This window comes from Homalodisca vitripennis, chromosome 1, assembly GCF_021130785.1.
Source record: "Homalodisca vitripennis isolate AUS2020 chromosome 1, UT_GWSS_2.1, whole genome shotgun sequence".
NCBI classification, from domain to species: Eukaryota; Metazoa; Arthropoda; class Insecta; order Hemiptera; family Cicadellidae; genus Homalodisca; species Homalodisca vitripennis.
The window spans coordinates 171,226,693-171,241,029 of record NC_060207.1 but is presented as its reverse complement, the minus strand read 5'-3'; the positions used below and the strand labels follow the sequence as shown (position 1 = coordinate 171,241,029).

Below are 14,337 nucleotides of genomic sequence, written 5' to 3'. Positions count from 1 at the left end.
GATAGTACTGTCATATTTCAGAAAGCTTATTTAAACGTTTAAACTATATGTGTCCATTTAGAAGCATACTTCACAATCAGAACAACAGTGAGTCTTGATAATTACAGGGAAAGCTAAAAACATACAATACGTTGTGATGTGTAGGATAACATTGGGTTGATACAGATTTGGATAGATCAAAATCCATTAAGAGTACGATGTGTGATTATAAAATTCTTCTTCTATTTAAAATGAATGAGACTTAAACAATTGTGATAATACATACTCGTATTTTAAAACTATTTTATACACAATCCATTTCGATAATTATAAATGTACTTTGTCATGTGCCTGTATGCGTTACATGGTACACTTACACCAATAACATTACCCCTACGTAAAGTATGTCATTAAGGACTTCTAGAACTCAAGTTGTATAGTAACATATACTCACAGCGTCATAGTAGAGGGTATAATAACACAGTGGCCGGCAGTAACAATGTGGCGGTTGGTAACGAGAGCTCCTCCACACAACCACTGGAGATCCGACCTGGTGCGAGAGCGGTACCCGAGAGCCGCCACCCAGGGCCATGCACCTGTTAGCATACAAGACTTAGCATCCCCTCGCTCCTGACGTCAATTCTTCTCACGAAAGTGGGTGCTAATTCAGCGCATTAACCGTTTCCATGCCCTGATTTAGCACCCTCCTGAGTAATGTAAGCTATTGCAAATATTTTAGTACAAGACATATCCAAATTGGCCCAGCCGTTCTTACCAAAGAACAAAATGTTATATATAGAAAAAAATTATTGTCTTAGTCATAAGCTGGACTCCCTCAAGTTGTCTGTTTTTACTTCAACGTGATCAAGCATTTATTTAAAGCTTGCAACAATGCGTAAATAAAGCACTTACATTATGTTGTTCCGTTACAACCTACGCAATAAATTACTCTAATAACGACCTAACGAAAACATGGAGATTTTTCTCTAATGTTACCGATCACGTATTATAATTTGCGGACCTCTTTCCATCCATGTGAGTGTGCTAGTTAACACCCTAGACATATAAAACAGAAGTATTGTCTGTTGTGGCTCTAAGTCCTTTGTACCACACGTTTTAAGAGAAACCTATAAAGTGGAGTCCCGAAATGTTGTGAATTTAATCTTAAAAGCACATAATTTTACTGTTATCCATTTAGATTTCGTAACCCAAAACAACATTAACTCTGTAACTGTAATAAAATGCGTATAGAATAGTATAAATCAGCAATAAAGAATGTATTTAATCCACTTAGGAATGTATTTTTTTAATATTTTTGGCATTTTAGGTAAAGGACTCCTTCCAGTGTGGTACTTGATTATCAAAAATAGTTTATTATCTATGTGTCTCTTTTTTATGAAGATGTAAATTATATACTTCTAATTTTGTTTACAAGCTATCAAGAATTACTTTCGTATCATAAATTTACAGTATTTATTTTTTTATGTTTGCTCATATTGAAAATTCTGTGCCGCTTAATTCGTTTTGTTCGTTTTTTTCATACTTTTTTACAGATATTAACAATTTCTATACCCTTGAATAAAAATATGAAGTATTCAAAAATAAACAAGTGAAATTGAAATTAAAAGTAAATAAATATAATGGCTCTAGGGAGTCAACAAATGTGTTAAATATATTGTTTATTTTATACATTAAATACAATAAATATAACAATCAATTTAAATTTAATTCGAGAAATAGAATGCGAAGTTGTTTGAAAATTCATAAAATGCTTTTACCTCTTTGCCTTATTACATGAGTGAAATATTTGTTCTTGTTTAAATTTTACTATTGACGAAGATTAGAAACCTCGAAATATTAATTTTATAACATTATCGATACCTAGGAGTGACGTCAGAGCCCGAGAGGGGTGCTTATTCCCAGAGGATGCTAAGGCAGCGTCCCCGTGTACATTAACGAGAATATTAGAGTTGCTCACACAGCCCATTAGCTTGAAAACTTGATTAGTTTTTAACTCATTAACTGATAGCTTACGTTAATAGCCTGTTATATCTCATATATCCGAGGGTAAAAATAGAATTTCAATATTTGGCTAGCAACTAAGCAACTGTTTTAGTTAGCAAAGTAAATGAAAAACCACACCGAAGAATCATCAATATTTTGTTTGTAAGTTTATAAGTTGGCAGACTAACTGTACTCGACATACTGTTCAAATAAATGCCAAGTTTATTGGGGAAAATGAGTTAGAGATATTTAGCTTTAAGGAGGTTCCTCTTGAATGAGAACCAAAGTTTAAGTTTTCACTAAGCTAAGAAGTTTGTTTTTTTTAAATCCATATACTTTTTACTACAAAACACATGAAGGAACTGAGCATCCTTTGTCATATTGTGGTTGTATTGAACTTGTAATTTGTCAAATTATATCTCATTACAATTATGTTCTGACCAGTCTTGTCTTTGATAAACTTTGGAACCCTGCATCCAAACCAACGCTGCCAGCTCTGTCACTTTGAACTATTCTCTGTTAATTTCTCGAGTTTATCAAGGAATTATCTTTAAGACAGAGTAAGAGTATAAGGCGTTAGGCTTGGAAGTTAACTATATTTTAGTGACTAACTATAGCTACAAATGTATTGCCAAGTTATACTTAGTTCTGTATTTCAAATAACGACTTCTCAAAAATGGAATTAAAAACGAACACGATGGTGTGTATTCCCTTTTATTTGGAATAATTGAGTAATACTTACTCATCACTCTCTTGTTTATAGATGTCATAAAATACTATTAAGTTGAAAGATACTTCTTAAAATTAGATTTAGTATATTAATCATATATGCTTAAACAAAATGTTAACTGTGAGATCCACACCAATTTCAACCTAATGTGTCGTTTTTATTTCTAAGAGCTTCTTAATTTCATTGCCACTTCCTTAACTAACACAGGCACAGTAATAAATAAGTACTATTCCAAAATTTATAATTTTATATTGTAAATTATATTTCATTTACAATAGTTGGACTGGTGGTGCAAGATATTTAGTGCGGTGAGTGTTGGTGAGCATTCAAAATAAGAAGTGAGCTCGAGAATTTTGGAAACATGACATAATGACAAAAAATAGAGACGAATTATTATTGCCAGACTCACCCAGCGCCACGGTGGTCCCGCCCACGATCCTGTCAATTTGCAGGTTACTTCTGCCGCATTCATTGCCTGATATCCTGGACGGGGAATTGGAGGAAGGTCTCCTGGTAGTAGAGGTACTTCTGTTTCTGTTGGTACCGCCATTTTCCCAAGGGGTTAGGCGGGAGCTCAGCTCGGGGCAGCATACTAGGGCGTCCAACCCTTCGAACCCGCAGTTGGAATCCCGCAGGAACGTTGAAGTTGGCGCCACACTTTGTCTCACGTACTCCAGCAGTACCGGGCAGTTCTTGATGTTCCGGCACTCCCCGGCCTCCAGGTTGGGCGTCTGGCACTTTTCTCCGACTGCACAGAAAACCATGTTTGGGTGAATCGTAGACGCAATAATACTAATCACAAAACATCTTAAACGATATTAAGATTAACAACTAACATAGTAGTGATTTCGTTTATTACCATTTTACAGCAGCATATTCACTTCTGTAACCTGTGAATCATTCAAATGAACACAGCCTCAGGGTGAAAATCAAACATTCATCCATAAATACCTCGGAAAAATTTTGAATCTGTCCCAAATACACATAAATAAATACAAATATATCCCACACACCTCTTTTGAAAACATACCTCATAATAGTTATTCAGGAGAATTCATGTATCTATTTATTATTATTATTATTCTATATTATGTTCATGACGTTATTTTTTTATATCTTTATATATTATAAAAGCCTACCTATATTCAAAAGTTGTATAAGAATATATTAAACTTGGTGCATCTACTGTAGCACCAAAACTTCTAGCTGCCATATCTGGTGCAAACAACATAAACATTCATTATAAACACATTAAATTCTGTTATACAAGATAATAAGACAATTAGTACATATTGTCAATGTACTAATTGCCTTACCTGACGAAGAGGATGGATTTAAATCCTCTAAACGTTGTTTTATACATTATGTAACATATAACGATGGCAAATGTCCAAAATCTTAATATACTTTTAAAGCTACCATCGTCAGTAAGAAACTTTAAATGAACAAAGAACATTAAATTCTGTATTTAACATTTTATACCAAATAAATCCTTGACAATATTAACCAAAATTACGATATATTTAAATTCAATCCACCAAATGAAGATATTTAGACTATTAGACGATTTAAAACAATGTTAATTCGAAACGGAGGATTTAACGTTGCATATCTCCCATGCATAGTTGTACAGAACTTGCTACAACTGGACAGTATTTTTGCCACACATTCTTTATATTATTTATGCGAGGTCTATTCTCTTGTAAATCGAAGGTACTTAACGCACAGTCTGAGATATTAATACTAAGTGGTAATAAAACAACCGTATGTTAAAGTAATTAACTCACTTTCCCTGACGATGCGTCCACTTCGGCATACATGTACCAATAACAAGACAACAACTGCGATAGAATACCCCATGTTGTCACCTGAAACCAAAATATTTATTGAATACAAACAATAAACTCTTAGACCGTTCTATGTACTCGTATTTAGTTTTATTTTACGAACAAAATTTAAATGATTGTAAAAAAGCAAAACAAATTGTTAATATTCCAAAGTAGTTGAGTGGCCTAGAGGCCCCAAAACGTTTGAATAAATACAATATCTGCATGTAACTCACTACCGTATCTAATTTAATGTAATTAGTGTTTATGGTAATTATATCTAATCAAATCACTTGTGTTTAGAGAACTATCCTTTCCTCCTTTCAGTACGATTGTTAACAGTCGTTTGTAATCGTGATAATAAATTTATAGTTTTTTTACATAAACACAATGTAATATCTATGAGTCGGTCTAATTATTTACCTCTACAGCATGGCCTTATGGATTTGATAACACTAAATTACTTAGATTATTTCCTTCATTGTACTACACTAAATCGGAATTATTTATTATTTATTGAATCTACAGATTATGAATCTGACACGATCCCATTCATGGTGGATCAACCTTATTTTCTACACAGTTTTGTTGTTTTCTACATTAGTAGAGCAACGTCAGAAACATCGTATTGCACCTTAGGAGGCAACGGGAACTCAACTTCACCTGGATTACATTTTTTTTGTAGTCTAGGTGTCTCTGATGTCGAAACGATGTAATAAGTTTGTTTTGAGCTTCTTCGTCGCAGCCAGTTTTGGATCTCTTCGACGGATATTGATTCCAGATCCCAGGAGTCAAGTCTGTCACAGCGTTAGACTTCAGACGCTGCTCTATGTGGAAGATGAAAATGGAGTTGAACTTAACATTCATACTGAACCAACCCTTCCCACTGTTGCTCTAGGTTTCTATTATTCCTACGCTTTTATGTATGATGATACACATAAACTCATTGCACATTGCGTCCCTTGTTTTAGCAATGAGTTAAAACAGGAGTACGAGGTCGTATTTTCATATGTAGCTGCTCACTTTACCATTTTTTACTTAAACATTAATGATTCATAAAACTTTTATGAGTATATCGGGAAAACATGAAGCAATAAAGAAGGTATCGTTTATAGCTTCACTGACATTCATAGAAGCTCTTACTCGGGACATCAAGGTAGTGTCGTCATGATGAATAAACCGGTATTTTGAAAAATATTTCTCTTTAAAGGAAGGAAATTACAGCGAGTAATAACGTAAAGATAACTGGAATCAGTATCAGTCGGCATTTTCACAATTCTTTCATTTAGTTAAATTTTGAACAGCGTTCTGAAAAGTAAAATTTTACTTAGTGTTTACAGTTAAAAGCTACGGTACCAAAAGGCAAAGGAGGTCGAATTCGAATATAGTACAAAATATTAACAACGTTTAAAACTGTTGAATGCACAGTTTGTATGAACTCATTCTTATAATGATGTAATTGTGTTGGACAAAAGAAGAAATTATGGTTACCAATTATATTATAATACATATAGGAAAAGAGCTTATAACTGGATTTGTGAATGTTATGTATTCCAGCATATTATTTACAGGTACATATACGAGTAAACCTATTTAAAAATGTAGCAACATTATTAAAGTTTTTTTAACCTTATATGCACCATTATAGTGATTGGACATACAAATTTTCACTTTATTGTAATCTATTATTTACTGTAAGAATTTACACCTGCACCACTTTTGCTCTGCTTATATAAATCTTACTTTTTAGTGCAATTTGTACCCAAAATTCCCTGTCTTTTCAAATTATATAATTTATACTTTGTTATTTAAAGCACAATTGTACGAAAATCAACACATACACGCCTTTGGGCATATTATACGCAATATTGCAAAAATGATAGTTAAAAATAGGCAAAGATAAAATCCAAAATTTGTTATTGATTCCAGTAACACATTTTTAATATGACTTCGATTTGAATATAATTATATATATATATATATATATATATATATATATATATATATATATATATACGTGATTACAATAAATATATATACATAGATATATTTATTAGTATTACAAATCACAAAATCTGTAAAAGTGTTTTTGTAACTCATAAATTTTCTCCAACTCTTTCGTAAAATAGTGTAAATTCTTAATTTATATAAAAATTTAGATTTACGCTACTCTAAAATGATAATTGCAGGCACAGTGTATTGTGGTAAATAAACTTAGCTTCTATAGTTTCAAACCCCAAACAAACCTTAAATAAAAGCAAAGGACTCGACACTAACGCCATACTTGATAATGCCACAATACTTTATAAATAATACTTAGGAAATATATACTTGGCTTTGTGACTAAAAACTGCTTGGTTGAGCTGTATACCGTTTTTACTTCCTCTGCCTAACTGTAAATAGAACGTAAATAATGGTTATCAGATATAACAAGGAGGACCTGTGGAAGCCTCGCAGCTCACGTGTCGAGTGGTGGGGTCATCCCAGCTGGCAGGAGCAGCGCCATTTCGCCGGTATTTTCCTCAGTCCAAGGAGAACAACTTGTCTGGTCACTGAATTTCCTTCTCGTTGGCGATAAATAACACACGACAGTGACAGCGGCGAGTTTATCCTCGGTGATGAACAGAGCCCGGGGCGCGGGCAATTTACTACACCAGATAAGTGTAAAAGCCGTTCGGTGTACTCGTAGTTGTACTGTACTTTTCCTTATTGGCCTTCACTTGGCCAGTCCACATTCAACGAGTAATTTACATTCTGTGTAGAAGAAACATCTGGCCGCTTCTTGTGCCTCGGGCTGCAGACCATGTCCGTTGATGTGTGACTGACTATTGGGTACTTTCTATTCGATGCCCTTCACTCCGTGTGTTGCCCTCGATATGTTATTGTCCAATAATACGTTCAGGCTCTGTAAAATGTTCTACTAAAAATAACGCTGAATGCGGGTGTTCAAATACTCAAAAAATAAAATTGAAATTCAGTGAATGTAGTGTACGTGTCAATTCTTATATTAAATAATAATTTAAAAGCCCTCGTTCAATTTGTATCTCCAATTATACAAATATGTGTCAATTCTTATATTAAATAATAATTTAAAAGCTTTCGTTCAATTTCTATCTCCAATTATACAAATACGTGTCAATTCTTTTATTAAATAATAATTAAAAAGCTTTCCTTCAATTTGAATCTACAATATACAAATACGTGTCAATTCTTTTATTAAATACTAATTAAAAAGCAAACGTTCCACTTATATCTCCGATTATACAAAGGTGTTTATCAGGTTAGAATCCTACATTATACGTTCATTTACTTTCTATTTTAGCCAAGCGTTTTAGTGGAAGATATTTAGCGTTGCAAAATAAAAAAATAAATATTCATTAACTATATGAAGTCTTCGTGGTTCAGAATACATTGCACAAAACAACAACATAACACTAGACCAATAAAGAGTTTTCTCTTAATAAAAAAACCAAGAGTTTGATAATATATGAAAGTATATTTTACTCATTTAACGAGGCTGAAGGTTTTTTATATACGTTTCCCTTCATAGAATACCGGGAATACATATTCGTGTTTACAAGAATAATTGTAAACATCGTTTTTATGATGGAGCTGTAACACATTGGGTCCAATTGGGTGGAATGAAAATCTTAAATTGTGGATTTACAAAAGCATATCTTTACTAAATTTGTAAAATAATCTGTCTGGAAATGCGGTTACTACAGTCTACAGACAGACAGACATGTAGACGGAAGGACAGTGTAACTTTTAAATTATTCATTGCTATACGAGTATTAGGCCACGACATTCCATCAAATAGCAAGGCTGGGAGTTATTTTAAAATAAGGTTTGGTTATTGATAACCTTATATACTATATTGCAACGCTTATTAATGAGGTCAAAGGCAAGAATTTCTTTCTTATATTATAAAGATTGAAAACAAATAGCCATTAATTATTAACAAGGTAAACAGTTCTTTTTAGAACCTTCTAAGGAAATCGAGTATCAAAATAAATCATTTTATTTAATTTAACTTCTTCTCATAATTAATTTTAACTTCAGCACAATTAAACTTTGAAATGGGGTGTAGTGTTGAGAACTCATGAAATTCGTAAACTGAAAATTTCAGTAGGTATTAAATAATATAATATAACGCAGTTAAAATTGTTAAATTCGTTAAAATAATTTATTTTTAACATTGAAAACTAGAATATTATGGGAAATATTCTCCGTGCGAGTTTGAGGAAAGGTATGTACCCGTCGCGTCGCGCCGGCTTGTTTAGCTAAAAAATCTCAGATTTGATGTCTTGCCTAATATTTCAAATATTATGTATTATAAAAACACCACTTACTGAATTTCTATACCAATCATTATATATCTTACTATATAACAGATTTTATCTCACACTTAATGAATTGTGAGACTTTTAGACTACGGAGAGAAGCATTATTAACTAGTATATTTAATTGTTGTTCTTTTTGTTCACTAAAAAATGAGTAATAATATAATCTTTGAAATTAAAAAACCAAAATAATTGGCAATATTTCCGTGGATCATTAACACCCAGTGAAGTTTTGCCCTTGAACTGCGCACAGCTGCTGGACTTATCGTCGTTGTAATCTCTCAAGCGCGAGGTCAAGTTTGTGAACTTCTTTAATCGCTGTTTACGTTTGTAAAAAGTAGCATAGTGAAGGAGGAAAATCATTACAATTTGCAACACATTGCAATTAAATAATATTCATAAAAATTAGTAAGCAGTTTACGCATGTGAGCTATATTTATTTTAGTAAATTTATCCCTTCATAATTATAAGTAGTAGGTCTAAATTAACATTGGTACCTGTAACAACTTTATTATTCCTTAACCATGGTTTTATTCAAGCTTCAGTTTGTTTGTTTCTCGAATAGAATTAAGTGCATATTCCAACTAAACCATAATTTTGAAAGCTTTTACTTTTCTATTAGACTAATGTTTTGTTATTTAACAGGTACACATACATTAAAAAAAAAACACCGACTAAATTGTTTGTTTACAATACCACGAAAAGTGATTAAACCATGTTCTATAATTGGAAAATCTTGCTAAGGTACTTCAGTAGGACATGCCTGTAATAAATCAAATAAAATGTTTGGCTAAATAACTGAATAAACTCACCTAAACTAGTTTGTGCTTGTTGGGAAATCCGCTGGCCGTTGTCACTTCACCATACACTAGCAGTTGACGGCTCAGAGTCGGACTGAAGGTCTCAGCTGATTTACACCCCTCCCTTCCGTCCCACAACAGCTGACTGTCTCCACGAAAACAGCTGATTATCTGAGCAAGAGCCAGAGGCACCGTCTCTTGTCGATTTCCCCAGGCCCGGTCGGTCAACCGCCGCGGCGCGTTCCCGAGAAAAAGACGTTCTTCCGCCTGGACCGCCCAGGCCATTCATTAACTTCACTGTTAAGGTCAAGTCTTTGCACTTGAACTGCTAATGACCCAGAAACCTCTCTCGTGCATTCAGTCACATCCAATATGCAGTTTCTGTCAGGAGTTGGTAATTTCCTTATAAAGTATGACTATGAAATAGTAGTACGTAAGGGAACAAGGACAATTTTCGTTAATAAGCTAAGAGCATGTTGAACAGATACTTTTACGAATATCTTATTAACTTTCTAAATTATTTTGCGTTTGATTGAAAAGTAGGATTAAAAAATGCGGTTATCTTTTAAAACTCTGATAACCATGAATGTACTTGTTGTTGCTTGATAAGTATAGTTGGTGATAAGGCAATTGCGGATAAATACAGACCATTGACAGACATGAATGGAATAGGGGGAACACGGTGCACCCAAAATAAAAATAATTCGTATAGTACCTAATTTGTTATATCCAAAATTGACAATAGAATTAATTAAGCATTCTGAAGGACAATTTCGACTACAGATTCAGTTTTTAAATTGTTAACAAACATTTAATCTAATTTTGAGTTCTTACGATAAAATTGTTTAAATTTACTATACTAAGAGACTGAATAGCAATTCGTTATTACTAGACTAGCTTAGTATTAATATCGTATTCTCATTGGTGAATAAAGTTTTTGAGGTGAAACTTTTCAGAACTATTTCGAACATTCTTTTTGAGTCGTAGTTTCAGCGTCACATAGTGTATTACGTGCGGTTTTATACTGTGTAAAGTATACAAGAGCAAATAACATCCATCACTCATAATCATTGTGGCTTATAGGGTATGCAATATTATTTTTAATATCATAATCTGAACATTAGGACACTGAAGGCCCACAGATTTCAGGAGAGGATGCGATTAACTCGTTAGATTTTAATGGTCTCTACAGCGAGTTTGTTTGTACTCACAAGTTATAATGACATTTTCAATAGAATAATGATGTGCTCTATCCTGGGTTATAGAAAACTACAGAAAAAAGGTTCTATAATAAAGAGTTCAACATTGTAAAGTATTTTGGATTGGTTAAATTAAAATGTATTTCTCTTTAAGTGTTGTTAAGAGAACAGAACATTTTGGAAAAGTAAATGCTCTTCTTTCCGGCGCACACGGTAGAAATAGATTTCATGTCTAGTTAGTTATACATTGTCATTGCAGATTCAAGATATGTACACTGGTTCTGAGATTTTTAAGGTTAATTCCAGCAAATTATATATAACGTGGGTAATATTCGAGGCTAATATGGAGATGTTTACGTTAAATTATATTAATTTATTGTAAGTAATAAGTTTATAACGGGATAGATTTTATGGTTCAATGTTACACAGATTTTCGAAATTCTTCCTCTTTCTATATATCTCTTTGGTCCATATCTCTTGAAACTAAATCTTGGCTGCGTCCTTGGTTTTAACTTGCTAACCTGAACTGTCAGTTGGCCTGTAAAGCGGCCTTTCCAACAATTTAGTGGAGACTCGTTACTGTACTTATTTAGTTTTTATCTGTACTGGGAGAAGTAGTGGAACTCTAGGGCTTTCCTCGGGAGTCACTGGTGGTCGGCCTTCCTAGTACCATGCGAGTACGGTAGCGAAGAGGTGACCTCGTGCCACCGGTCTACTGTTACTATTAATAGGCTGTGTGTAATCTAGGTACGACTGCTGCACTGATAACAATCAGATTAATAACTGTATCGGATAATTACAAAGGCTGTAATGAATCACAGGTATAATGGTTCACCTTTAACTTACATTGTTCCTTGCTGCTCTTACTTGCCAAAAGCGAGACTATGGATGTGGTTAACCGACCTAAGCAAATTGCATACCACTTTTGTTCCTGAACCTGTAGTCTCTGGATGGTTCTTGAGAATTTAGTTCGAAACAAATGTGATTTATGAAAAAGAAGAAATGCACATAACTAGCAGTCACCCACGGCTTCACACGCAATGTTCAAAATCGAAAGCTACAGCTTTCTTAGTGAAAGCATTTATTATATAATATGTTGCAGCCATTCAATTTTTAGATTAATTTTCAATCTAAGGTATTTCAAATTCCATTGTTGAGTGTGACTTGTACTCTGCCCAAGAAAATATATACTATCAAAAATAAAATTAGTAAAAAGCGTCCACTTTCGGCTCTCTTTAATTTACTTTCTACCTATAGTTTTTTAAAGTGCCATAGTGATAGTTTCCTTTTTTTAAAGTCTCGATAAAAAAAATACATAACTTACGTACGACTAAAAGTTATTGCGGTCCATAAAAGTCAGATATAACCGATTAAATTTAAATAATGAAATTTATTCTGAACAAAATACAAACTTTACATACAAGATTATTATGGAATATAATCTAACCACATTAACAAGTTGCGTGGTTAGATAAACTAAACAAAAGACAAGGAAAGGTCTGATAACATTCCGGTCTTCCTTGATAAGGAGTTGATGTACAGATCACTGTGGTAATATTAAATGTTTCTTACTACATTTAACTAAAATTACATCATAAAGAAAAAACCATTTACAATAATAAGAGCGTAACTTAGTCAATTTAAACGTTTGTTCATCTTAAATTTACTTACTAGTTGATCCTTTAATATACATAAGAGGCATGACTCTTAATATATAGAAGACTTTAATAATCTATTTTACAAGTACAATTTATATAATGATAATATGTCTTGACATTTTAGACCAATTAAATAGTATTAAGATTCTAAAAAGTTTAATGTTGTGCTTGGTTACTATTTAAAACAGAAGTACATTTAAAATAAAAGAATTGTTTATAAAGGGGACGAATTTCAGTTTGCAAATAAGAAAAAGAAAGAATTAAATTAAGAATATTTTAGACTACACTGTTGTGTATTATGTCTATTTGTTGAGTTTGACTAAGTAGCCAATTAGTTAAATTATTGCAAAAAAGTGCAAGATTTTTATTTTTTTATTTTCTTTGGAATTTGATTAAATAAATCTGGACACACGTAGGAAAAACGAAAGTCTGAAAGCTAGTTTATTAACTTTTGGTTTTTGGATAAGACCTCTTTGCAAACTATCTTGTGATGTACTGTTTTTGTTGTTCAATATTACTACCATTTACACTTCTTATAAAAAATAATCTTAATACTCAATATAAATAAATAAAAATATATTGTACGGGAAAAGTTTGAATTTGTTGGTAAAAAGGCCTCTTTTCCCTTAAAATTAAATGTATAAAAGTGTTCTGCGTTACTCTAATATCGTCTATTTTCTTTTTGGAGCTGCTCCTCAGCATACAATACTATACTGCAATCTAAAATATATTAGTGTATAATACAGAGTACCTAACAGGTTTTCGTCAAAACATGTATTTGCATTTATTTTCTGATCAAAATGTACTCCTAAATACTTTAAAAAAACATTTACCTCTTCTAATTCTATACAGTTACATGTAATAATGTTTGTACACGTATCTTCGTAATACTTCACAGGCACATTAAAACTAAAGCCCTTGCAATCAAAATTGACAAACATTCTTATTTACATTTATTAACATTTTATTCTTAATAGACCATGATCTTAACAGTTTTAGATCATTATTTATTTTTTCCCATAAGTTATTCCTACACTTATCTGAAAAAAATTAGCAACATCATCAGAAAAGGTACTGATTGTGCCATTACAAGTTTGTTTTAACAAAACATTAAAAAGGCTGATTAAAAAGCCTTTAAACCACTGGAGAGCTACGCCTCTGATTCCAGCTGCCTCCATTGTTTATAATAATTCTATTATAATAAAATATATTATATTCATTATGGTCGACAAGGTGGAAATACCGTTATAAAAACTACAAAAACTCCAGAAGTTTTTTTCTTTTATATTCATGTTACTATAAATTCCGTCCGCGAATCGCATCAAAGCATCTTCCGTCCCTATTCCTGCAGTAAAACCAAACAGGTTTTTGGACTGAAAATTTGTAATTCTTTTAAAACATTTATCATTCTTTACTTTATACATTTTTCTATTATTTTTGAAAAACCTGGGAGTAGGCTAACTGGACGAATTTCTTCTATATTTAAATTGTATGCTTTTTTGAAAAAAGGTAACTTATTCTTTTTGAAAGACGATTAGGAAAAATATCTGTAAAAAAAACTCAAATTAATGATATGTTAAATAATCAATGACATATTTACAGCAATTCTCTTTACGAGCCCGACATTAATACAGTCATATTCAGTGGATTTTTGTTTTTTTAGTTTAAGAATAATATTTTCTAATTTTGTTTTGTCAACTTGATAAATGAAAAATGATGTGTATTTGTACTGTATATGTATTTGGTTGGCAAAGTTTATAATGCAGGGTGATTGTTGATAATGCTATTAGTAACACTA

General features: G+C 32.3%; 1 protein-coding gene across 1 annotated transcript in view; it reads right to left on the bottom strand.

Moving 5' to 3' along the window:
* The window catches only part of LOC124354004 (venom serine protease Bi-VSP-like), a 71,601-nt gene extending 61,773 nt beyond the window's left edge, over nucleotides 1–9,828 (bottom strand). Inside the window, exons 1-4 of the mRNA XM_046804118.1 lie at nucleotides 9,695–9,828; nucleotides 4,501–4,581; nucleotides 3,123–3,461; nucleotides 434–575 (exon numbers count right to left, since the gene is read on the bottom strand). Of these exons, the coding sequence (XP_046660074.1) occupies nucleotides 434–575; nucleotides 3,123–3,461; nucleotides 4,501–4,573 (554 nt within the window). The 5' untranslated portion in view covers nucleotides 4,574–4,581; nucleotides 9,695–9,828. The remainder of the gene's footprint in view (nucleotides 1–433; nucleotides 576–3,122; nucleotides 3,462–4,500; nucleotides 4,582–9,694) is intronic.
* Between the last annotated feature and the right edge of the window lie 4,509 nt (nucleotides 9,829–14,337).